Raw genomic sequence first — 26,906 nt, forward strand, 5'->3', positions numbered from 1 at the left:
TTTTGAAGCACCTTGACTTGGGTTGCTCTTGTTGTAGAGGCACTGATTTCATCTCCGTGTCTCCTGTGTATCACCTCTCCCTCTTCATTCCCATGCTAAGCTCTCAGACCATCTGCCAATGGGACCAGCTTCCCCCAACGTGGTTCACCTTGTTCAAATCTCCTCTCAACCTTCTTTGTGCCAAGGATAATAATCCTCATCCAACTCTGCAGCTGAGGCCACTCCAATGAGCAGAACCGCTCCCTAAATGTGGCTCTGTTGTGGAAATTAAATGCTGTTGCAAACACCTCTGCATCGGTCTGAGCAACTGACGCCAAGGTTCTGCCTCCAACTTGGTTAGGACGAGTCACCCAAACTCTGTCCCACGCCGACATTTGCAGTTCTTTCCACCTGAGTCAAGTTGATGGGGAAGGTCGAGTGAACAAAGCGAAGGTGAAGACACTCAACAGGTCGGGCAGCATCTGTGGAGAGAAACAGCCAGTCAACGATTCAGGTCAGGACTCTTTATTGAGATCCTTCAGCTCTCAGCAAAGAGTCCCGGCCCAAAACTTGACTGTTAATTTCTCTCTTCTGTTGCTACCTGACACATTGAGCCCCTCCACCTTCTCTCAAGATCCTAGGATCTGCAGTTCTTGCATTTCTTAAATGAGAAAGGTTTTCTGCCCACCAAAGCTTCAGCCTGGAGAAGGAGTGGCAGTCCAAGAGTAGCTCCTGGCAGAGAGGGAGCAAGCCAGGGGTTCAATGTTTCAGGTAGCTTTCACTGGGTGTCTGCTGAGGGTGCTTCTGCCTGCTCCTTTGTAAAGCTGTATGGCCCAGTGTAGTTCTGGTCACAGGTCATCCCAGTGTAGTTTTGGACATGGGTCATCCCAGTGTAGTTCTGGACACGGATCATCCCAGTGTAGTTCTGGACATGGGTCATCCCAGTGTAGTTCTGGACATGGGTCATCCCAGTGTAGTTCTGGACACGGATCATCCCAGTGTAGTTCTGGACACGGATCATCCCAGTGTAGTTCTGGGGTGAAATACAAAAGTCAGCAGATGCTGTGATTGTCGTAAAAACATAGAAATGCTGGACAATTTCCAGTCTCGCAGCATCCACAGAAGTAAAGATGTATTATCGATGTTTTAAGCCTGAGCCCTTCCTTGAGACATGCGTGAAAAAGGACAGGCATCTGTACTAAGGGCTGGGGGGAAAAGGGGAAGAATGGGAGGGGGTTGGGTACAGACCAACAGGTAAAAGGGTGTCAATTGGATATAATAGACAGAAGGGAGGAAAGCTGAGAATTGATTTTGGCTCTGTGAAAGGAGATAGAAGGAAAAGAGAAAAGAGAGAGCAAGAGGAAAGGAGACATGGGGAAAGTCTTGGGAGGTGGGGAGGCAGAAACTGGAGAAGTCAGTGTTAATGTTGTCCAGTTGGAGGATGCCCAGACACAATGTGAGGTATTATTCCTCCAATTTGCAGCTGGTCTCATTCTGGACAGACTTGTCAGCAAAGTGGGGAATTGAAATGAGTGGCTCTTGGGAGATCCATGCTACTGCAGTGGACAGAGCTAGGGTAGTTCTGTCCACAGGATGTCCCAGCGTAATTCTGGGCACAGGATGTCCCAGTACAGCTCCAAGTATTGTTCCAAGAAAGTATAAGTTTTAAATTTTCAAAACTAAAAAGTACATTTACTGTCCATGAGAATCTCTGGAGTAACATGGGTGTGGGAACAAGAGCTATCACTGGCAATGGTGACTAATACAAGTACTGGAAACTGTGGCTCCCACAAGGATACAAGGGTAGATCTCAGGCCTCAGGGTTGATGGTTGAGCAGTATGCATCCTGTATTACCATGCTTGGTTGGAAGTTGCCATGAGTAAGACTGACTGCCATCTTTCCCACTTACAACACAGATTCAGAAACTCAAGAACTGCAGATGTGGAACCCTTAGTGAATGATGAGAAGATGGAGAAACCTACTGGGCCAGGTTGTGTCCATGGTGAGAAATGGTCAGTCAACATTTTGGGTCTGGACTCTTTATCGAGAGTTAATAAAAAGTATCGGCCCAAAGTATTGGCTGACCACTTCCCACCACGGATGCTACCTGACCTGCTAAGTCCCTCCATTTTCTCATCGATTAGACCTCACTGTACCTCTGTGTTTCTTAGAAGCACTGAAAGGCTCTCTCCTTCAAAGGTCACTGCATGAACATAAGAGTAGTCAGCCTCCAACAAGGCTAAATGCTCAAAGGTTGAACCATGCTTAACAATACATTGCCAGATCTGTTTTCGAGAGGTCACAGGGTAGTGTTAGTATGGAGGACAAACCTGAGAGGCTTCTTTCTGAGCTGTTGTGAGAACTGGAGGTGCTGAAGTCCTCAGAATGGTTGTGAGGCATTCTGTTAGACAATCCCTCAGCCAATCGGTAGTCAGGGATGATAAGCAGGGCTAAAGGTCAAAGGTAGAAGTCACAGCGGCATCAGGTGTTATAAGCTCACGGTGCAAGCACATGCAAGGACATGAATCCAAAGCAGAAGCTGTGGAGGATTTGAGGAAATGCACATGGAAACTATGCGCAAAAGGGAGTCTCACCACCAGTGGCCATTGTTTTTGCATCCAGTTACAGTTCAAGGGAAACCAGCACCAATCGCGATGCAGTAAAACTTTAGGTTCCTTCACCTCTCAATGGAATCTTGGGTTGGAGTCTGCAGGATTCCACACAAGTCCCTCAAAAGCTTCACCAAACAACCCTTTCCTATCTCTTCTAACTCCATTATGCCCTGATATTTCTGCAGGTCTCCCTATCAATCATCTCCATTTAATTTCCTCAACTATAAGTTGCTTCAGCTGCTAAGTGTCTAAGCAAGGAAACCCCTTCCTGAACCTGTCTCCCCTTCCAAACTTAAAGAGGATTCTTAAAACCCAGTTCTTTGACTCAGCTCTTGTTCATCTGCAATGATACCTCTTTGCTGTTGAGCTGCTATTTTATGCCATGTTTAAAGACATTGTTGTATTTATTATTGCAAGCAAGCTGAAATAGCTTAAGTAAATTTTGTTTGAATGACCAACTGAATTAATATTGGAATAAGTAATATAGAATACAGAATAATGTGGAATACTGAATAACTGAACATGATAATCAGCCAAGCGGATCCACATAGCCTCCTTGCACTATGCAATATCTTGGTCTCTGAGTGTCCATGTAGAGTCATTGACTGACAGTATGTAGAGTAGCATGGAAACAGGCCCCTCAGCCCAACTCTTCCATTGACCAAGTTATCTGCGAATGTTTGTCCTATTTTCCTGTGTTCAGCCTACATCCTTCTAACGTTTCCTGTCCATGTCCCTGTCTAAAACTCTCTTGAACATTGCAAGTGTACCCACCACCTACCACTTCCTCTGGCAACCTGTTCCATAGCCCCACCACTCTCCATGGGAAAAAGAACCTCTCAGGTCCCATTTTGATATCTGTCTCCAGATTCCTCTACCCATTTCTCCCTTCATGTTTGTTTTAATCCAGCTTTTCATTATGGGCCTTGAGACCAGTAAGATCAACCGACAGTCAGGGATGATCTCCTCTTTTCACATCCTCCATGAAATAACGATATGACCAAACTCTCTGTTCCTTCCTTCGATCTTCACCCATATTGAATCTAAAATTCCATGTCCTTTTGGTCTCTAATGTTAAACAACTCGTGAGGAGAGATCCCTGGGGCTGAGGAAGGTAGGATTGTTAAGTAGAGCTTCAGCAGAAGGTTGGTCGGTAGGGTGGGGGAAAATGGGAAGAAAGTGGGGAGATTGGTTTTTGGAGTAGGGTATGTGGGTGGGCTTGGGGGGTGGATGAAGAGAAGGTTTGGGAAGGTTGGAGTGCAGGTAAAAACTGGGGAGAAGGTGGAAGGGTTAGGGTGGTGGAGACTTGCAGACTGAGGTAAATTCAACACTGTTCCAAATCCATTTGAGTGCTCTAGATTCATAGTTCAAGGATGCCAAGATATGCCAAAAACTCAAGGCCACAGTGCTGATGCTCTGTGTATGAAGCACAATGAAAGCCCCTTGTTAGTCTATGAAATGGCTGTGCACTGCACTTACTCTGGGCTGTTCAACCTCCCACTCACCGTTGTTGAACTTGCCCTGGTCAGGCAGGGAGTACCCACATCCAGCTGGGTCTGACTTCTGTTGGATTGAAGTCTTCCACTGGGGCTCGGGGAGGTCGACAGCCAGCTCTTGGATGCTGCTGGAGTGAAGGATCTGGGTAGTGGCATACGGCGTGGCTTGTGTGATCTGGCCTGGGCTGTTGAAGCTGGCCTTGGTGGTGACATCGATGCTGCTGTAAATAGCACTGTCTGACAGCATGGTACCCGACTTATCCCCTTGGCCTGTAGTAGGAGAGTGGCAGAGGATGGGGTGGGTGATAGAGAGAGAGAGAGAGAGAGAGAGAGAGAGAGAGAATGAGGGGGTAGGAGAAAGAGAGAGAGAGAGGGGGAGGCCAAGTAAGTATGAGAGAAAATGAAGGGGAGAGTGTAGGGAGAGAAGGAGAGGAGAGAGTGAGGAAGGGGAGAAAGAAAAAGGGAGGGGAGAGAGAGTGGGAGAAGGAAAAGAGGGGGAGTGGAAAAGAGAGAGAGAGAGGGAGGGGAGAGAGGAAAGAGAGAGAGAACAGGCACAGAAAGTATTGAAAGGGTATGGGGAGATAGGGAGGGAGTAAACAAGGAGAAAGAAAGGAATGAAAAGCATGGGAAAAAGGAAAAGATGGGTGGGGTGAGGAGGGAGGGGAAGATGGGTGGAAGTAAAGGTGAGAGAGATGAGGGAGAAGAGGAGAAGAGGAAAATATTAAGAGATGGGATGGACAAAAAGAGAGGAAAAGTGATAGGGGATAGTGAGCACAAGAGTGAGAAAGAGAACGAGAGAGAGAGGGGAGAGTAAAAGTGAGAGAAAGAGACAGAGAGAGGTTCAGAGAGGCAGAAAGTGGGGGAGGTGGGAGAGAGAGAGAGAACTCGTCAGTGATCCATGGGCAAGTACGGAAGCGGACACATCTGACATGAAAAATAAACATGTCATCCTGAGTGTAAGTGTTTCGGAACAGATGCAGTCCATGAAGCAGCAGAGGGAAGATGATATACGGGCTCCATCTGTGATATGCTGAATGCCCTTCACAATCCACTGACTAAATCCATCCTTTATATATAAAAACAACACCGAAAAATTGCTGGAATTACACAGCAGGGTGCTCAGCATCTGGCCTCCATTTCAAATCCTCACACTCCTGTTGGAATCTCTCCACTGTCTTGGCCCTATCATTTCAGTCTCCTCCTGCCTCCTCTTAATCATCTCTGTATTTAATCACCCCCCTCTCTCCACTGGCCCATTTCTCCTCCCCGAATCACACCAGCACCCCACCCCACCTTAATCACACATGGTCCTAAGCTCTGGAATCCCTCCTTCTTTGATTTGGTCACACTTTCACGGAAGGCAATCAGCCCTTCGGCCCAACTTGTCTCTGCTGACATGTTGCTTCCTCAATGAGTTCTATTTGCATGTAAATCCCCTTTCTTTCATCATATCGTTGGCCACCTGACCAAATTTCTCCAGTATGGCTCCGTGTCACATTTCAATCTGATTTTACATCTGTGACCCAGTTTAAATTGTAAGATAAACACCATAGGACATAGGAGTAGAAATGGGCCATTCATCCATTTAATCAGGAGCTGATCCATTTTCCCACTCAGCCCCTCCCCAGAATCTTTGATGCCCTGGCTAATCATGAACCTATCAATCTCTGCCTTAAATACACCCAATGTCTTGACCTCTACAACCGCCTGTGGCAAAAAATTCCACAGATTTACCATCCTCTGGCTGAAGAAATTCATATAACCATATAACCACTTACAGCACAGAACAGGCCAGTTCGGCCCTACTAGTCCATGCTGTAGCAAATCCCCACCCTCCTAGTCCCACTGACCAGCACCCGGTCCATACCCCTCTAGTCCCCTCCTATCCATGTAACGATCCAGTCTTTCCTTAAATGTAACCAATGATCCCGCCTCGACCACGTCTGCCGGAAGCTCATTCCACATCCCCACCACCCTCTGCGTCAAGAAATTTCCCCTCATGTTCCCCTTATAATTTTCCCCCTTCAATCTTAAACCATGTCCTCTAGTTTGAATCTCCCCCTTTCTTAATTGAAAAAGCCTATCCACATTTACTCTGTCTGTCCCTTTTAAAATCTTAAACACCTCGATCAAGTCTCCTCTCAATCTTCTACGCTCCAAAGAAAAAAAGCCCCAGTCTGCACAACCTTTCCCTGGAACTCAGACCCTGAAATCCTGTCAACATTCTCGTGTCAACATTCCTAAACATCTCTGTTCTAAGTGGATGCCCTTCAATCCTTAAGGTGTGCCCTCTTGTCCTGGACTCTCCCACCACGAGAAACAACCTTTCTACACCTACGCTGTCCATTTGAAATGTTTTAATGAGCTCCCCCCCTCATTCTCCTAAATTCCAACAAGTACAGACCAATGATAACCCTTTCATTCCTGGAATCTTCTCTGTGAACCTTGTCAGAATCCTCTTGAATGTCATTATATCCTTTATGAAATGAGGAATCCAAAACTGGGTGGGTGGGTGGCAGAATACTCACCAGTGCCTTATAAAGCCTCATTAAGGCACTGTTCACTAAACATGAGATACATTCTGGTCAGCATGGGCAAGTTGGGCTGAAGGGCCTGTTCCCACACTGTATGACACTGAGAATATTGAATGTAAAATAATTCCAAGAAAGAATCGGTCATATCCTAGAGGGCATGCGTTGAAGGTGGGAGGGGGTGGGGTGGTGGGAGGGGAAAGTTTAAGGGAGATGTGCGAGGCGTTTGTTTTTACCCAGAGAATGGTGGGTGCCTCGAATGGGCTGCCAGGGGTAGTGGTGGAAGCAAGTATGATAGAGAGATGGAGGGACATGCATCATGTGCAACAGAGGTTAGGGTGGCATGGTTGGCGTAGCAGTTATCGTAACGCTTTTACAGTGCCAACGATCGGGACAAGGGTTCAAATCCCTCGCTGTCTGTAAGGAGTTTGTATGTGTCTCCCTGTGTCTGCACAGGTTTTCCCTGGGGGCTCCAGTTTCTTCCCACCGTTCAAAACATACTGGGGGTGTAGGTTAATTGGGTTTAAATTGGGAGGCACAGACTTGCGGACTGAAATGGCCCGTTACTGTGCTGTATGTTTAAATTTCACTTTTAAAATTTAGTTTAATTGCATTGTTCGCTGCTCTGTGATAATCTTACAGAGCTAAAAGGAACTGCCAATGTCTGTAAGACGTTTGTGCGTTCACCCCATGACCTGTGCAGGTTTCCTCTGGATGCTCCAGTTTCCTTCCACCTTGCATCGATGTAAATTAATCACATGGGTGAATTTGGGCAGCTCGGCCTCATAGGCCGCAAGGGCCTGTAATTGTGCTGAGTCTCTAAATTAAAATTAAATTAAAACCAAAATAAAGATTGAAGTTGTTGCCATCCAGAACATGTCACAGCAAAGGCCCAGTAAAAGCAGGATCAACAGAACTTTCAGAGGGGTGTCTCCTGCTCCTATTTCTTGAAGCTTCATGCCTTTCTGGAGGGTAAAGTTTGATCTCTGCAACTCAAACCCTATTTTTTAGTCATTATTATTTTATACAAGCTGAGCACGGCTGGTATTGCCCATAGCAAACCGACTTTAAACCAAGTGGCTTGCTGCTCGTTCAGAAGATACTCAACAGGTCAAACACATTGCAGGGCTGGAATCAGGTCAAGGGCAAGGACTGTACATTTGGTAAACTTCTCTCCCTGAAGATCTGATGAACTGGACAGAATATTAGAAATAAATCCAGTTGTCCTCGGGTTACAACAGATGATTTTTGTTATTTTCAATTGCAATCATGGTAGGACTGAGGACAAAGGTCGACCATTCTCCATTGCACATCAATGGCTCCCTCGTGGAGAGTACAAAGTTCGGCAAGGCTACTGACAGGAGCACAGAGTGTCTTGTCGGGCTGCAACACTGTGTGGGATGGTAGCTGCAATGCATCGGACCAGATGTCAAAGCAGAGGATCATCAAAATGGTCAAGATCACTGGGGTCTCCATTGATGACATTTACCAGGAATGTTGCTTAAATTGGGCTCAAACAATTATAGAGGACCTTTTCCATCCAGTACATAGTATGTTTGGCCCACTACCATCAGGAAAGAGGTACCGGAGCATCAAAATAAGGACTACCAGCTGGGAAATAGCTCTTCCCGCAGACTGTGAGACTGATGGATGGGATCCTGTAACTGAGTAAAAATATTTGCCCCAGTATATATTTATTTTATATTTTATTTTAATATATGTTTGTGATTATGATGAATGGTCTGTTGTGGTCCAGAGAAATACTGTATATGTAGAGCCAGATGATGATGAACTTTTACTTGACAAATTCTGATTTCTGCTTCGGCCCCGCTCCCACTGAATCCACGTACCCGCAGACAAAAGTTCAGAGACGGAATCGGCATATTCCTATCCCTCGGAATTTCCCAGTGAATAGCCAGGGCTCTCGCCCAATGCCACTGACCATGGGCCAGAACTTACCAGTGCGGCTGAAGTTGCCCACCCCTCCCAGGTCGCTGGGGCCATTGTTGCTCCCATTCATGGGAAGGCTGGTGGCTGGCCAAGAATCTGCCAGCCAGGGGTAGCTGGATTCACCAGCATTCAGCAGTCCTGGTCTGCTGGTAGATGAGGGGAGAGAGAGTGAATGAATAAGTGAACTAAGAGATTATTGTCATATACAGAAGTACAATACACCGATGCAATGGAATTCTTGCTGCATGCTGCTTCCTAATTACAAAACACACAATAACAATGATTTAAGAACTCCCACCACTATCACTGACCCTATCACCCTGGTCACAATCTGTTCTCACTGCCACTTTCAGACAGAAGGTACAGAAGCCGGACCATAGGTTATCAGACTCTTGAATAAGGCTCACACGTGTATAATTATGTTGTCCTTGCTCTGTATGCACTGATTTATCTCTGTAACTCTGGACAGCATTTTACTTGCTGTACACTGTATGGAGTGACTAGCTGAACTGCTTGTAAAAGAAATTTTTTCACGGCACCTCAGTGCACGAGGCACTAAATATGAATTGCTACTAAACTGTGAAAACACTAAACCTCTGCATGTGTACCATGAAGAGCATTCTGGCTGGTTGTATCTCTGTCTGGTATGGAGGTGCCATTGCTCAGGACAAGAATAATCTCCAGAGGGTTGTTAACTTGGCCTGTGACATCACCGGCACCAGATTGCACTCCATCGAGGACAACAATAAGAGGTGGTATCTTAAGAAAGCAGTCTCTATCCTTAAGGACCCCCTCTTCACTCTGCTACCATCAGGAAGGAGGCACAGGAGCCTAAAGACGAGCACTCAACAGCACAAGGACAGCTTCTTCCCTGCTTCCATTAGATTCCTGAATGACCAATAAACCAAAGATACTGCCTTACTTTTCATGCACTAGTATTGTTTTTTTTATATTTATTATTGTAAGATAGTTTATAATATGAATGTTTGCACTACAATGCTGTCACAAAACACTGAATTTCATGACTTGTTCATGACAATAAATTTTGATTTTTGATTCTGATTCTGACCCTCACTCTCTTCATCCGATCCAAAACAGTCACTGTTTTGTACCTGATTTTGCTCAGAGTCAAGGCAAGGCCATAGTTGGCAGAGAGAAGAGTGGCACGTTGGTTATATGCGGCAGGGAGTTTGCTCGTCCTGTTCAACCCTCTTTTGCAGGCAAGCTGCGTTGGAACAGACGGCCCTGATGGATATTTAAGGTGTTCCCTGGGTACACAACATTAATCTGTAGCTCCTGTGCCCCACAGTATGGCAACGACAGGTGATCACTCTTCAACCAATCCATCATCTCTGACCCATTTACCATGTGATTGATTAAGTGTTAGTGGGGAGTTAAACCAATTTGGGCGAAGCCAATAAGAATTGGTCTTTTTAAACATCTACGTTAACTAATATCCAATTAATGCAGCCAACATCTATCTAAAAAAAATGAGCATGAGATATTTTATATTTGTTACTTGTTCCTTTCCTGACATATGGAAGGGATTAAGCAGCCCATGTGTTTGGCCCATAATCTCCATTTCGGCCGAGATCCAATAAACATTAACCGCCTTTCACACTGAATTAAGGACAGGGAACTTTCCCAAAATACCTTTAGCTCTGCCACTGAGTCTTGTCAGCTGGGGCCACGGAGGTGCATGGTGTGTGTGTGTGTGTGTGTGTGTGTGTGTGTGTGTGTGTGTGTGTGTGTGTGTGTGTGTGTGTGTGTGTGTGTGTGTGTGTGTGTGTGTGTGTGTGTGTGTGTGTGTGGGTGGATGGGTGGGTGGGTTGCTGGCTGGGTGGGTGCATGCGTGCGTATGGTGTGTGTGCATGTGATTGTGCATGCGTATGGTGTGTGTGTGTGTCCATACATGCATGTCTGTTTGTGTGCGTGCGTGTTTGTGTATTTGCATGCATCTGTCTATGTGTGCTTGTGTGCGTGCATGCATCTGTGTGTGTGAGTGGATCTATCTCTGTGCGTGTGCAAGATTGTGTCTGCATGTGCATGTGTGTGTGGGGTGTGTGTGTGTGTGTGTGTGTGTGTGTGTGTGTGTGTGTGTGTGTGTGTGTGTCTGGTCTGAAGGAGATGGGCAAAATTCCACCACTGAATGGAGTGAGATCTGAAATTCTGCAGATGCTGTGATTGTAGTAAAAACACACAGATGCTGGAGGAATTCAGCTGGTCTCGCAGTGTCATACCTTGAGAAAGGGCTCGGGCCTGAAACATCGGTAATATCTCTTTACCTCCTACAGATGCTGTGAGATCTTCTGAGTTCCTCCAGCATTTACAACATTGAACATTACATCAAGTACAGGCCCTTTGGCCCACGATGTCGTGCTGACCGATGTACACCTACCAAAAAAAAACCGAATCCCTCTCTACCACATAAACCCTCTATTTTTATTTTCATCCATGTGTCCAAGAGACTCTTAAATGTCCCTAATGTCCCATCATTCTTGGCGATACATTCCAAAATCCACCACTCTCTGTGTAAAAAACTTACCCCTTAAGTCTACCCTAAGCTTCTCTCCCTTCACTTTGTACAGATTTCCCCTGGTGTTTGCTATTCCTGCCGTGTGAAAAAGGTGCTGGCTGTCCACCCTCTTAGAATCTCATAGACCTCTATTATGTCTCCTCTCATCCTTCTTCGCTCCAAAGTGTGAAGCCCTAGCTCTTTCAACCTTCTTCCATAATACATATTTTCCAATCACAGCAGCATTTCCTCTACACCCTCTCCATAGCTTCCACATCCTTCCTGTAATGAGGAGGCCAGAACTGAATGCAATATTCAAGTGTGGTCTCACCAGAGGTTTAAGAATTGTGTTTTTACTTCCACCACTGGATGTCAACTCTCTGAATAGCTAAATAACCTCTGAATGCTGTGGAACCATCCCTGTGGGACATATTCCTCCAAAGCACAGGCCCATCTATGAGAAGTTGTTGCCACAACACTTGCCAGAATTAAAGGATGGGTCTAATCTTCATGGGTGTGAAGATTAGAATCTTAAAATGTTGTTGAAATTCCAATTCCAATATTCCACCATCCCGCCTTACTTAAACTCACCTTCCGTTGTTCATTATTCCTCCATCTACACGTTGGAATGTCACTGCATTTTCCCCACAGCATGGAAGAGAAGAGAAAGAAAACAAAGCAAAACTCGTGTTATATATTGTCAGTGGTGAGTTGTGCTTACTGAACAGAGAGAGAATTCACATTATTATATCTCATCCACAACCTTTTTTTGTTTCTCTATTCATCAGGAGGTATCAGGTATCAATCCCATCAGGATACAAGATAACAAGAACTTCAAACAAACACGTTAAAAGTACAAATTTGCTCTCTCTACTCTTGCTGAAGTAGGCCCAGGGGGTTCCAGGGCTTATCTAGGCCCAGGATTGACAGTGCTGAACTAGGCCCGGGATTGACAGAGCTGAACGAGCCCCAGGATTTGCAGGGCTGAACTAGGCCCATGATTTGAAGGGTGATGCACCATCAATAACTCTAAAAGATTGGAAGTTATGTAAAACTGATAGGCTTTTATTAGTAATAGAATGGAGGCATGTCCATGCTGGTCCGCTGTTCTGAACTGGGGAGGGGGTTGTGCAACAGTCACCTTTACTCAGGAGTCTGTAAGAGGAGCCACAGTATAGTCAACCAAAGGGGTGTGTCCAGACAGCTAAATATACATACAGTGGTTTGTCACATTCACCCCTTGTTATAGAAAGAGTCTGGTAGGGTGAAGTGAATTAGGTATTATTACAAATTAAGCCTTGCAGATAGTCAGGTCTGCTGCTGTGACCGTGGTAGTACCAGCTCCAGCTGTGGCTTAGCTGATGAGTCCTGAAAAGTCTGGAATGCATGTATATAGTCGTCAGCTTCGGCTTGATGGAAGCGTGGTGATGAGTCTGCCATGCCATCTGCTGGGGCTGGGATAACACGCCATGGCCCTGGTGCATCATGGGTAACGCAAGGTAATCGGTAATGGTCTCAGGAACCCCTGAGGGCACAAAGTCCCTCACAGAGACCGTGTCCTTGTGCCCATTAGGGTAAGCCACATAGGCGTATTGGGGATTGGCGTGGAGGAGATGGACCCTTTCGACCAGTGGAGCAAGCTGATTGAGTGGAGCACATCTGGGAGGACTTCCTGCCAGCGGGAGTCTGGAAGGCCTCTAGACCGCAAGGCTAGGAGGGTGGCCTTCCAGACAGTAGTGTTCTTCCTTTCCACCTGCTCATCCCTTCAGGGGTTGTAACGAGAGATCCTGATCGTGGTGATCCCTCTGGCCAGCAGGTATTGGCACAGCTCATCACTCATAAAAGGGGATCCCCAATGGCGTTCCATAGGTTTGCAGCCCTCCCATGACCAAAGATCATGTTACCATGGTAACCTCGAGGCGGCCACATTGTCGGCTGAGTAGGCTTCCATATTCTGGAGGGTCATCTCTAGCATGCCTGCCAGTTGGACTGCCCTCCGCAAGTTGAATTCACCTTGCTCCAACAATCCTTGCCGAATGTATTGGACCTGATGACCATGACATAAGCATCTCTGGTGAGGTCCTTCATGTTCACCGCAGCCACCACGGCCTTGCAGTCGCAGGCCTTGCAGTCGCAGGCCTGCCCGAGAGCTTGCAGGGGCCAGAGGTATTCAGAGCTTGATTCACTGGGTTGTTGTTTTCGGGTAGCTAGGAGGTGTTTCACGTGGACCTCGTTTACCTTCCACAGGTACAGGCCTTGAAGGATGTTCATCACCTCTGGGTAGTACTCAGCATCCCTGACCATTGAATATATCAGGGGCCTGACCCAGGAGTGTAGTACCTGCAGCTTGTCATTCTCTGATTGATCGATTGTAGATGATGCCTGCAGGAATGCTCTGAAGCAACGCAGCCAAAGATTAAAATTGTTGGAGACTCCAGGCGATTGCGGGTCAATTTCCAACTTCTCTGGTTTTTGGATCTACTCCATTATCAAAATTTATTGCTAATAAAGTTGATGCACCATCAATAACTCCAAAAGACTAGAAGTTATATAAATTTGACAGGCTTTTATTAGCAATAGAATGGAGACACGTCCATGCTGGTTGACTGTCCTGAACTGGGGAGGGGGCTGAGGGACAGTCACCTTTATTCAGAAGTCTGTGGGAGGAGCTACAGGTATAGTTGGCCAAAGGGGCATGTCCAGACAGTGAAACATACATACAAGTGGTTTACCACACAGGGCTAAACTAGGTCCAGGATTAGCAGGGCTGAACTAGGCCCAGGCTTTGAAATGCCCAGAAAATATCTCAGCAAAATCAAAATGCCCTGGATAAAATATATACCTGGTAAATTTAAGAAAGCTGATGGCTTGAGATCTTTTTTAAAATTATATCTTTGCAGATGTCTACACACAGTTTCTTCAAAACTAAATAATTAGTAATGTGCGACTTGGGATGTAGTGGAATGAAATTGAAAGATCTATCAAGAAGTGCTAATGAGTGGATAAATATTGAGATACCTATCAAAGTCTTACAACCCATTTCTCCTGGTTGTTGGTGCACGGAATGGGAAGTATACTGATAAGCCATTCAGCCCATTTGTGCTAGCATTCTGCTCATTGCACCCAGCTTCTGGATCCTTCCATCCTGTTCTATCTCGAGTTTTTAAAATCACTGCTGGCCACCTTGGGAGCAGCCTCCCTATCTCACTGCTCTCTGGGGGAAGAGATCCCTCTGGAATTCTGACAGATGACCCCAAAAGCTCCTCACAAAATGGAAGGAAGTGGGTGGGGACACAGGTGATGAAGAATCTGGTGGTACAGCGCAACACTGATGGGATATGTCAAATTTATATAAAACATTTAATTCCACTGCCAGACGCATAACACTGTTCAGCAAGATTGAGTGACGGGAATCATTTATATTGAGACTTCAACTCCAGCAGAGGGAAAATCACCATCTAATATAAATTTTATGGTGAAGAAGAACTTAATTTTAAAATAATTTAGACGTGCAGTACAGTAACAGGCCCTTTCATCCCATGAGCCCGTACCGCCCAATTATGTCTAATTGACCTACAACCCAGAGTACATTTCGAACAGTGGGAGGAAACTGGAGCCCTGGGGAAAGCCCACATATACACGGGAGAACATACAGACTCCTTTTGGAGAGCGTAGGATTTGAACCCAAGTCTTTATCGCTAGCACTGCAACTTCAGGTCCAACTGAACTGAGCGAAATGTTCAAAGAACCACATTATATTTCACCAGCTCCAAGGGCATGGATAGCACAGAATAAACAAGCTCCCTATCCCCTGTCCCATCAAACATTCCCAAGACAAGAGACCCTGGCCTCTACACAGTCCCGTCAAACTCTCCCAGAGCAGGGACAGATGAAACGCAGCGATGTTTGTTTCTAGATGACGTTGCCGCAAGATCAGCTTTGATTGAGTGGTGCTGTGATTTTTCTGTGTCCTCCCGAACTAACCCAGGAGATAATATTTGAAGTAACCATGGGATAAAGTAGGGCGCTGATTGATCATATCCTGTTTTATTATAAGATGAATGCCTGTCCTTAAGACTTTACAACAAGTGTCAGCTGACTGCTGACTGTCAGCCAAAATTAATTTTACTGCTTTCTTTGAAGGGAGTTTGTTTCATTGAAAATTCTGTATTTTGCCCTTCGGAGAGTGGGGGAGGTGTCCAGAAGCCTTCCAATATCCCAGGGTCAGTCATCGGTCAGCTAAATCAGATGTGCTGATTTGTTTCTTGAGTGGTTGGCTCAAGGAGTGATACAAAATGGCATACAAATGAATTCACTCACAAAACGATATGGGTCACCGGTTAGAGCTGGTTCAATGGTTTAAAATTGGGATCTACCAAAGCCATTTGTGTGACCTATCTGGGAGAAGGACACAGTGCCTCCCTGGACCCATTCCTGTGTCTGAATACTCAAAGGGAGGCTCAGCTGTGGTTTGGCTTTCTGGAGAAACACAGGAGCATTGAGCCTTTGCCGAAGCCATCAGGAAGGATGAGGGCATAAGAGGAGTGACATTGCCAGGCAGTGGAGGCACCCAGGTCAAGGCCTCCCTGTACATGAATGATGTCATGGTCTTCTGTTCAGACATGCAATAGGTCTGGAGATTGACCAGCATATGTGGGCAATTTGAGTCTGCATCAGGCTCCAGGGTCAACCAGAAGAGCCAGACAAGGTTCTTCAGTAACTGATCTGACCGCTCCACCATCCTCTTCACAGACACAACGGACTACCTGAAGGTACTGGGGATCTGGTTCGGAGGGGCTGAGGCATGCACTAAGAATTGGACGGAGCAGATCGCCAAGGTCCACCAAAAGTTGGGTCTGTGGGCTTGACGCTCCCTTTCGATTACAGGGAAAATCTTGGTGATCAGGTGTGAGGTGCTCCCAGTGCTGGTGCAGGTGTGGCCAGTCCCCCATACCTATGCCTGGACAGTCACCAGAGCAGTGTTCCAATTCATTTGGGGCTTCAAAATGGACAGGGGGAGAAAGTGCGCCACGTGCAAGTCACTGTAAAATGGGGGAAAGGGTGTAGCCAACACGGCACTCATTCTGATGGCCATTTTCATGTGTGGCTGCCTCAAGCTATGCGTGGAACCAAGGTACAAGAGCAACAAGTGCTGCTACATGCTGAGGTTCTACCTGTCCCAGGTGTTGTGAAGGTTAGGCCTGACCCCAATGCCACACAACATCCCAGTTAGCTGGACAGTGCCGCACTATATATCCTTCGTGGAAAATTTCTTCCAGGACCACAGGGCGATTAGATAGTGGTCAGAACAGAACGTCCTGTAGAAACTGAGAGAGGAGGACTTGATGGATCCAGTGGGATGGTTCCTGGAGCCGACTGTTCAGGTCATCTGGCAGATCGCCTCATCACCAGGACTCACTAACAAGCACCAGGACTTGGCCTGGATGGCGGTGAGAGAGGCCCTCCCAGTGAGATTCATCCTGCATGACCAGAACTTCACCTTCAACGCACGCAGTCCTCGGGACAGTTGCAGTGGGGTGGAGACTGTCTCCCACCTCTTTGCTGAATGCAGATTCGCATGGCGGGTGCAGAGAGGGACACAGGGGGCTCTGTCACAGTTCATCCCCAATGACAGCATGACAGAGGACTCCCAGATTTATGGGAGCCTGGCATCCAGAACTGCTGGAGGACCATCAACTCAGTAAAGGATGCTCTTTGGTCGGCCCAAAATCTGCTAGTCGTTCAGCACACTGAGATGTCAGTCTGGGAATGCAGCCATCTGGCACATCCCAGGCTGTAGGACTACATGCTGAGGAACGTGCTGAGGCTTGGTGGAGGGCTCTATGGGAAAGGAGTACAGTTCAGAGCAACCCCCTCCCCCCGAGAAGCTAACTCTGAGGGGAAGCTCCTTAAACCAACAAAGACGGGGTGGGGGGGGGTGTGGGGAGAGAAACAAGAAGGTGCCACAGTGGTGGTGACTGAGTATTAAGACAACAACATGAAACATGGAACATGAAACATTGGTGAGATGACTGACAAAATGTAAAAGTTTCTGAACATCTTCTCCTGTACTGTAAATAACTCCCTCGATATGAGATGACTGACACTACGTGAAAGTTTGTCAATATCATACTCAATAGGATTGAAATTATGAATGTAAAGTGTGGAACAGCTTTTGGTCTTGTATTTTACATAATTTATTGCAAATAAAGTTTATTTTTGGAAAAAAAAACACAGGAGTATTGAATGAAGATGACCTGTGCAGGTTTTAAAAACCTGTAGATAAGGGCTGATGTGTCTTTCTCCATGTGGTCCGTGCCCGAGATGGTAGCTCCAACAGTCTGCAGCCCGGACCTCACTTGTGGAGCAGGGCACTGGAGCAGATGAACATGCTCCCAGCTGAGGAGAGGAACCTATGGACCAGAGAGGGGTTCAGAGACTGAAGACTTCCTACCAGGCCACAGGCTGCTGGAGACTGACTCGTGGGAACCAGGTGCCAGGACCAGAATTCATGATGGAGAGCAGGGCTCCTGAAGGAGCCACGGGTGCTGACAGCTTGTATTAGGGGTTGGGAACCGAGGAGAAAGACTCTTACTCCTGGAGCATAGGGTCACAGCTAAAATGGACAGGAAGCCGCGTGGCTACGTAGGTTATGGGGCAGTGCCATTAGAGGTAGTGGCAGGATTCACGGACACCCAGTGTCTCTGAAAGGACTCTCTTTTGCTTCTCTTTCTCGTCTCGATGGGACACTAGATTAGTGGTGTGGTGATATATAATTACACCAGTAGGTCACCAGCGGTCATCCCAGTGACCTTGTATATAAAGCAGTCCAGAGCTACAGTCTAGCCTTCCAGGTTCTTCTTGCAGAGAGACAAGACCTCTTAGTGTACATATTAGTTTATTAAATTGTACTGACAATAACCACACCAGCAGTGCGAATATAAGACAGCTTTAATAAACTAATATGTACACTAAGAGGTCTTGTCTCTCTGCAAGACAAACCTGGAAGGTTAGACTGTAGCTCTGAACTGCTTTATATACAAGGTCACCGGGATGACCCCTGGTGACCTAGTGGTGTAATTACATATCACCACAAGTGGAACCTCTTTGTGTGTCTTTACAGGGTGAACAAAGGAGAACACCTTGAGAGTATTCTGTGCACATGACAATAAAGGATTCTTGAAGCTTTCACTCGCTAACCCTAACCGCAAGGATAGAGGCGATGTCATTATGTTTGATAATCTTATGACTTTTTTGCAGAATGAGCACAATATGATGGAAAAAAAGTCAGCAGATGTTGGGTTCCACCTCAGTACACGAAAGTTCCAGAGAACCTCAGTAGGTCACTAAGCATCCTCGGGAAGTAAAAGGCAGTTGAATTTTTGGGCTCAGCCCTTCCTCAGGTGTGTCTCCCATCAACGTCCTCAGGTGTGTCTCCCATCGACGAGCTTGGGTCCAAAATGCCAACTGCCCTTTTATTCTCAATGGATGCCACTTGACCGGCTGATGTTCTCCAGCACATTTGTCTGCTGAGCTTGCACAGTACAACTTTTCCACTCCAGTCTCCAGATTCTCCCATTACTTTGGACAATATTCAAACTGCTGTGCCCTGGGGAAAGACGCAAAGGCATTTGTTCCGGTCAAAGAAGATGATCCTGCTCATTTCCCAGCTCTCATCCCACAGCCCTACAGGCCATGTGTACAATCACAAGGAGATACAGGGCATCAAGTCTGCCCAGACCATCAATCTTCCTCTTGATCCTTAATTCTCTCCACCCACCATCCCCATCAACTCATGGTGGCAAAGAAGGCGAATACAATGTTGGTATTCATTTCGAGAGGAAGAAGAGTAGGGATGTAATGCTTACACTCTAAAAAGCACTAGTGAGTCCTCACTTGTCTCTGGACAGTTTTGGGCACCGTATTTGAGAAAAGACATGCTGCCGTTGGAGAAGGTTCAGAGAAGATTTACTAGAATGACACCAGGAATGAAAGGGTTAGTGTATGAGGAACAATTGTTGGCTCTTGGACTGGACTCTTTGAAGTACAGAAGGATGAGGGGAGATCCTATAGAGGCATTTAAAATTCTGGACAGAGTAGATATGGCAAAGCTGTTTCCCATGATAAGGGAGCTGGAGGAGCACAGCCAGTCTTGCAGTCTCCGTAGGAGGTAAAGATATATAACCAATGCTTTGGGACTGAGTCCTTCTTCAAGGTATGAGTAAAGAGCAGGCAAGTGTCTGAATTAAAAGGCTGGGGAGAAGGGAAGAATGGGCAAGGGGAGAAGCACAGGCCAACAGACTAAAGGTGAGGAAGGGCTCAGACCCGAAACCTCGGTTTTATACCTTCGCCCCCTATGGACACTGCGAGCCTGGCTGAGTTCCTCCAGTATTATCGTGTTTTGACTCCAATCACGGTGTTTGCAGACTTTTGTGTTTCACTCTTGCACAATCCAGAGAAGCAGGGGTTGCTATCAGGAGGTTGTGGCAGAGAAATAGATTCAGAGAAGGGGGGCCGATTTTAGAGAGAAGTATGGAGGCCTTTGGAGATATTGCAAACAGATATCTGAATGCAGCAGCACCTCAGCCATCAATGACCTCATTGTCTGAATATCGCTCATTGTGACATCACTATCTTTCCCTGCAGTTGCCCCTCCCAATCATGGTGACATCATTACAATCCTGCCCCTTTCTGTGACATCAGAATACCCCCTCTCCTTCTTGTGCCAATCCTAGAACCCATCCCACTCGCTGTTGTCTGACATCGCTGTCCCTCCCCTCACGATGACATCATGGCCCCTCCCACCCCGCCAATATGGGGGATGGGGTGGGGCGGCGTGCGGAACCAAGGTAAGGGGAGCATGCGGCGGGGAGGAGAAAGGCAAGCTGCTTGCATGCAAGAGACGGAGAGTGGGACAGTACCTGCTGGGGTAAAGGTGAAAGACTGGACTGCAATGAAGAACAGAAAGAAGACAAGAGAAGATTGTGAGACACAGGCAGAAATTAAAAAAGCAGAAACGGAAAAAGAGCATCCAATCCCACGTCAGGAACCAACAAGCCAGTGATGAAGTAATCACACAAGATGGAGACATCACTACCTGAACAGAGAAGATTCTCCAATGCCATTGTGAATATTGACATCAACGAACAAGCATGGACGTTGACAAACTAAAGTCCCAGTTTATCCGGCCTCTCCTTGCAAGTCAAGAGAACAAATGAACCAATCAAATGTGGCAGTGAGGGAGTTTGGGGGGGGGGGGGGCAATTAACAAAATCATGGTGATTATTGGTCAGAAGTATCCATCGACATCTAAACCAATTGCGTCTTTGCCCACTTATAATAGAGACGAGAAGGAATTTCATTACCTAGAGCAGGGTGAATCTGCAGACGGCTGTGGAAGCCAAGTCATTGAGGATATTTAAAGCAGAGGTAGAGAGGTGCTTGATTAGGAGATGTGATGGAAAGAAGGCAGGAGAATGGGGTTGAAAAAGAGAGTAAATCAGCCTCGATGGAATGGTGGGGCAGACTCGATGGGTCGATTGCCTAATTCCACTCCTGTGTCTTGAGGGAATTGGTTTGACGTGAGAGGGAAAATTCAAAGGAAATTTATGAGGCAATTTTTTTTTCCACAGTGAGACCTTGGTCCCTTGTGCTTGCTGGCAAGGAAGTGACTGAAACAGAGAGGACAGCAATGTTTAAGAGATGTTGACACAGGCGCACAAAGGGGAGGAATATGAACCGTGTGCAGGTTGATGAGAATAGTTTAATTTTGCATCATGGTCAACACAGAACTGCTGGACCAGGGGTAACGTTCAATGCTCTATGATCTATATAAGTTAACACTGATCCTTTGATTCCATGAACTCCAAATATGTTTGAAGTAGTATTTGTTTGTAAAGTCCATCTATTCTGATCCCTTCATCAGCTCCCTGTTACTTCATCAAAATTATTCAATTAGCTCAGTTAAATGTGATTTTCCTTTCACAAATCCTCACTGGCTCACTGTAACTAACTCCAGCTTTCCAAATGACCACAATCATTTTTTTCCTCTGGGACGCTGTTACAAGTGGACAGAGCGTTGGTGAGGCCACATTTGGAGTACTGCGTACAGTTCTGGTTGCCCATCGATGGACAGGGTTTCAGTAAGATTAAAAGGATCTAGAAAAGATTCACAAGAATGTTCCTGGACTGGAGGGATTGAGTTATAAGGAGGCTGTTCTCTTGCCAACCCTATTTTCAACCTTCTTTGCAAGATACTGTCTTTAATGATAGGTATAGATTAGGTATTAAATGTTTTAAAGACCTTTTTAATCGTAACAATTCACCTCCTTTGAACAATTGCTGGTAAAGTTTAACTTACCAAACACTCATTTTTTTAGATATTTACAAGTTAGACATTTTATTCAATCTCAGATCCCTGACTTTCTGCAAATTCCTGAGGCAAATATTTTTGATTTACAACTTTCTAATAAAGGATCATACCTGTTATTTATAACAATTTGTTTGATATAAGAATGGCCTTGTTGGTTAAGATCAAGAGAGACTGGGAACTGGATTTGAGTCTTTCATTCTCTGATGAGGTTTGGGACACTCTTTGTAATTTGATGAATACAACCTCCTTTTGTGCACAACCTTGCTTACTGAATTTTAAAGTGGTCCATGTCTAAAGTTAAATTATCTCATTTTTATTCAGATATATACCCTCTATGTTTTAAAATGTAAAAGTGCTGAGGCCTCTTAGATTCACATGTTTTGGACTTGCCCTAGTTTAGGAAAATTTTGGAAAGATAATTTTCAAACATGATTGGTGATTCTCAAGGTTAAATTAAAGCCTTGTCCTTTAACCTGCTCGATTCAGATCATTTCAAGAAGATGATGTTTCACTGATTTCAATTGCAAATCAAATTTTATCTTTTACCTCATTGATAATACTCCACCTACACATACACAATGGTTAAATGATATTATGTTTTGGTTAAGTTTAGAAAAAAATTAGATATTTCATTAAAGATTCAAATACTAATTTCACAAAGACATGGACCATTCTCATGATCTAAAGTTTTAGGGCTGTCAAACCCTTCGATGCAGTGCTGTCTGTTTCCAGGTTGTCGTCACTTGATACCCATATGTTAGTTTTTTTTTCAACCTTGTATAGTGGTAGGGGTTTTCAATTAACGGGGGGGGTGGGTAGTTTCTTTTTTTGTAATCTGTATTTCAATTTCTAATTGTTATTTTTGCATTATTAAAAACCAATAAAAATATCTTAAAAAGAAAATAAGGAGTGGCTGCATAGGCTATGACTTTTCTCTCTGGAGTGCAGGAGGCTGTCCTTACAGAGGTCACAAAATGATGAGGGACGTGGATAATGTAAATAGTCATCGTGGTCAGTGGAGGGGAGTCCAAAACTAGAGGGATAAGATTTAAGGCAAGAGGGGAAAGATCTAAAAGGGGCACTTTTTCACACAGAGTGTGGTCGGCACATGGAACAAACTGTCAGGGGAGGTAGTGCAGTTGAGGGACAATTGTAATGTTTAAAATACATTTAGAAGGGCACATGGACAGGAAAGGGTTAAAATATGCAGACTAAACACAAGCAAATAGGGTGAACTTGGTTGGCAGGGACAAGATGGGCCAAAGGGTCACTCTGTGCTGTATAAAGCAGACTGCGTTTTTTCATCCCTTCTCCAATTGGGATGTCACCTTTGTCAGTCACTCTGGAACTGCCAGGAATTGAGGGAAGAATGAAAACCTCCCATTATCTCCATCCCTACTTCTCTTCCCACCCTGACCCCAGTCACATGGATTGGGCAACGTATCCATTTCCTGCAAATCAATTGTTACCCAACTGATTTCACCTTCTCTGGTTCTGCCATTATCTTGACAGCATCCTCTTCCTTAATGGACAGGGAAACAAAGACCTCACTCAGTATCAAAACATCAGAAGCAGGAGTCGGCCTTCTAGTATGTCGAGCCTGCTCTGCCATTCAACGAGATCCTGGCTGATCTGGCCGATGACTCAGTTCCAAAGATTTACCTTTTCCCCTTATTCCTCAGAAATCTATCTGTGTGTTTAATATAGTCAATGAGGCTGTTTCCTTGTGCAGAGAAGGTACCACAGATTCACTACTCTCTAGGAGAAGCAGTTCCTCCTCATCTCTGTCTTAAACTTGTTCCCCACAATCTTGAGGTGATGTCCCCTAGTTCTAGTCTCACCTGCCAGTGGAAACAACCTCTCTACTTCTATCTCACCTATTCCTTCTATAATTATATACATCTCCATAAGATTCCCCCCATCATCCTTTTAAACTCCAATGAGGCTAAGATAACTTTTCAATTCTAGAATCAACCTGTTGAATCTCCTCTGCACCACCTCCGAAGTTAGTCTATCTTTTTTCAAGTAAGACCATAAGACATAGGAGCAAAAATAGGCTATTCAGCCCATCGAGTCTGCCCTGCCAGGTGACCAGAACTGTGCACAGTACTCCAGGTGCAGCCTCATCTGACCCCTAGACAGTTGCAGCTGAACCTCCCTGGTCTTCAATTCCATCACTCCATCAATGAAGGCCAACATCCCATTTGCTTTCTAATTGCCCGCTGCACGTGCAAGGCAAACTTTCTGCAATTCATGCACAAGCACTCCCAGGTCCCTCTGCACAACAGGGTTCAGTGCCTCGTAAAGGAGCTCACCGCCTTTGTTGCCGATGGTCACTTATGTTGCCTCCAACAATGGACATGTTGGAAGATTTTGAGTTTGTCCAGACCAACCTTTCTTTGGCTATGACCCCCTTATGACTCTGATCAATATTTATGGGCTCCCATCCTTGTGAACCAGTCAAGTTTTGATTTCTTCTGTAATTCTCTCCTATTGACGACATAAAAATTATTTATGTTATGTGAGGTGAAGCGAAAACAAGGTTTTTACTCAAATGTACTGTGCCCCCTGGGGGTTGTGGTGAGGAGGGGGGTGCTGTAGTGGGGGGCTGCTTTAGACTTCCACATTCTTCAGCAATTTCCATCCTCGCCACCCAACGCTGCTGAAGTACATCAACCAACCAAAGACAGCCAACCATCAACTACTTCCAAACAAGCGTCAGGGTTCAAGCATTCCCATAGAGGCAATGGCCATGAAAACCAAGCATAAACTACTCCAACAGCAGGAAAAGACCTAAAATATAACAGACAGAAGGAACCTCTCTCTGGCAAAAGATCCTTTCCACTGCCTTATACCTAGACATTTCTCAATGTAGATCATATGGTTTTATATTTTTTCTCTGTACTCTGCATTTAACTTTTAAATTAAATTTAGACATATAGTGTTTCAGTGGTGTACTTACCTTTGTTGAGAGGAGAGGGAGAGTGTCAGGATCACTCATGTGGCAGTGAACCAATGAGAAGGTCAGAGGGGTTTAGCTGGGTGGTGTTTGGGGAGGTGAAGAATGCAATGTTGTGTCTAGTGGATAATAAAAGAAAGTCGACTTCATGGTGTGCTATAAGAAATGAGTGAGTGTTTTCCTTATTCGTTTGTAAGCTGTGGTAAATCAGTGCCGTTACAATAGCACAATAATAGGCCCTTCCGGCCCATGAGTCCACGCTGTCTAAATACACCAATCAGCCTGCAATCCCCGTAAGTTTCGAAGGGTTGGAGGAAACCAGAGCACCCAGAGGAAACCCATGTAGGCACGGTGAGAACGTACAAATTCCTTACAGACAGCATGGGATTCAAACCCGGATCGCTGGGACTGTAATAGCATTGCGCTAACTGCTATGCTAACCTTACTGCTTGTAACACCAATCCTGACACACGTGTGTGTGTGTGTGTGTGTGTGTGTGTGTGTGTGTGTGTGTGTGTGTGTGTGTGTGTGTGTTGCAGTTCCCCTTGCACTACCCTGCTGCATTAATATGCAAAATACAACTTTGTACTGTGACTGAACCCTCCAACAATTTGCATCAGTTTAGTAAAACTTTGTTGCATTTGTTGGATATTAGAGAAATGTATAAAATCCTGAAAGGCATAGATAAGATTGGTAGGGAGACCAGAATTAGGGGCCACAGCCTCAAGATTCAGGGTAGTAGATTTCAGATGGAGAGAGGAATCCCAGAATCTGTGGAATTCACTGCCCATTGAAGCAGTAGAGGTGACCTCAGTAAATATAGTTGGGTAGATTTAAGGGCATTAAGGGATATGGGAAAAATACAGGTAGGAGAAGATGAGACAGAAGCCTAATAGCCTGAATATGCATGAGATTGTCTGATTGCAGAAGCTAACCAGGTTCAGACCGGGTCAGTACTTGGAGGGGAGACCCACCTAGGAACACCAGGTGCTGTAGGTTTCTGTGAGGGGAGCTGGACAAAGTGATTACTCTCTGTCTTCCTTATGATAGAGAAAAGTTGAAGGATTTCATGTATGTTACATTCTAAATGATGTATTATGTGACATCATCAAATCAGCCATGATCTCATTGAATGGCAGCTGGATGGCAGACTCCTGCTCCTGTTTCTTATGTGCTTATGTTTTATTCCCTTCATGGCAAGAATTTCCATGTAAGGGGACGAAGACTACATGAAGAGCTCCAAATGGAATTTAACCCAAGCCCTGGACAGTCTTGTTCCTCTATCCAAATCCTTTTGCTATGAAGACTACCATAAATATTCGAGTATAATGCAAAAAACTTTTCCCCTTTATCCCCCTCAAAAATAGGGGGGTCGCATTATTCTCGAGTAAAATTAAAAAAAAATCTGCTTGTGAGTGGTAGATGGCAACACGACTTGGGCGGGTGGGTGGGCGAGCAGCAACGCGACTCAGGAGGGAGGGCGAGCGACAGCGTGACTCGAGCGGGCAAGGGGAGGGGGTCGTGAGAGATGGCAGCACGACTCGGGTGGGTGGGCGAGCAGCTGGAGAGATGGCAGCGTGACTCAGATGGGTGAGGGGAGGGGGGGTTCGTATTATACACAGGGGTAAAATTTTTCCCCCTTTTTCCCCTCAAAAATGGGGGGTCACATTATACACGGAACGCATTATACACGAATATTTACAGTAATAGGAATAATTCAAATTTTAAAAACATAAACAGCTTTTAGCTTAAAAATATAGGACAAGTCAACCCTAAACAAACTGAGAACGATGATTGAATTTCCCATAGTGAAAACAGGGACACAGTGTCTACAGACATCAGCGTTGTGAACGAGGAGTGGGAACAAAGTACCTCAAAACAACAACAGCGGAGGCCCAACACTTCCAGAGTTACAGGGCATCAAGCACAACACACAATGGTCTCAGGAGTCAAAGGCCCCACAGCACCATGGGAAACCGTCTTTCCTCATATCTGTTGCCAACGTTCTGACTTGCTTCTTGAACCTCTCCTGTGTCTACTCTCTGAGGCATGCAGCTCGATAATCACTCACAATGGCCACAGGAAGGTCCATCAGAAACTCGTCGGACCTCGTGACTGGAGACCTCGCAATTCTCAAAAACCTCACTCCAGCAAACTTCCAAACCTTTGATCTCCATCAGAGCATCATTCCATATCATCGTCCTCAAGAACCCCCTCCCCAAAACTGCTGCCAGATCCTTAGCTTCATCCATTAATTCCATTCAGAACTCCCAAACTCATCACCGCCTCAGCATCTCCCCTTATAGGAACCTCCGTGCCCACAAGCTCCAGAGCTGAGTTTTCCAGCTGCTACGAGTGAAGGAATGACTGGTCAACTCTTGGAGAGAGAGAGAGAGAGAGAGAGAGAGAGAGAGAGAGAGAGCGAGAGAGAGAAAGAGAGAGAGAGAGAGAGAGAGAGAGAGAGAGAGAAAGAGAAAGAGAGTCCTGGGGA

At 45.6% G+C, this 26,906-nt stretch overlaps 1 protein-coding gene across 29 annotated transcripts in view; it reads right to left on the minus strand.

Annotated features, from left to right (window-relative positions):
- The window catches only part of robo2 (roundabout, axon guidance receptor, homolog 2 (Drosophila)), a 1,057,280-nt gene that overhangs the window by 60,019 nt on the left and 970,355 nt on the right, over positions 1-26,906 (minus strand). For 23 of the 29 annotated variants that reach the window (XM_069889083.1, XM_069889099.1, XM_069889096.1 and 20 more), the window contains 4 exons: positions 11,676-11,718; positions 8,579-8,715; positions 4,098-4,358; positions 2,311-2,430 (listed from right to left, as the gene is read on the minus strand). In XM_069889083.1, the coding sequence (XP_069745184.1) occupies positions 2,311-2,430; positions 4,098-4,358; positions 8,579-8,715; positions 11,676-11,718 (561 nt within the window). The remainder of the gene's footprint in view (positions 1-2,310; positions 2,431-4,097; positions 4,359-8,578; positions 8,716-11,675; positions 11,719-26,906) is intronic. The other 6 variants (XM_069889103.1, XM_069889095.1, XM_069889089.1 and 3 more) reach the window with 2 other exon arrangements.

Source organism: Narcine bancroftii, chromosome 7, assembly GCF_036971445.1.
Source record: "Narcine bancroftii isolate sNarBan1 chromosome 7, sNarBan1.hap1, whole genome shotgun sequence".
Classification (NCBI taxonomy): domain Eukaryota; kingdom Metazoa; phylum Chordata; class Chondrichthyes; order Torpediniformes; family Narcinidae; genus Narcine; species Narcine bancroftii.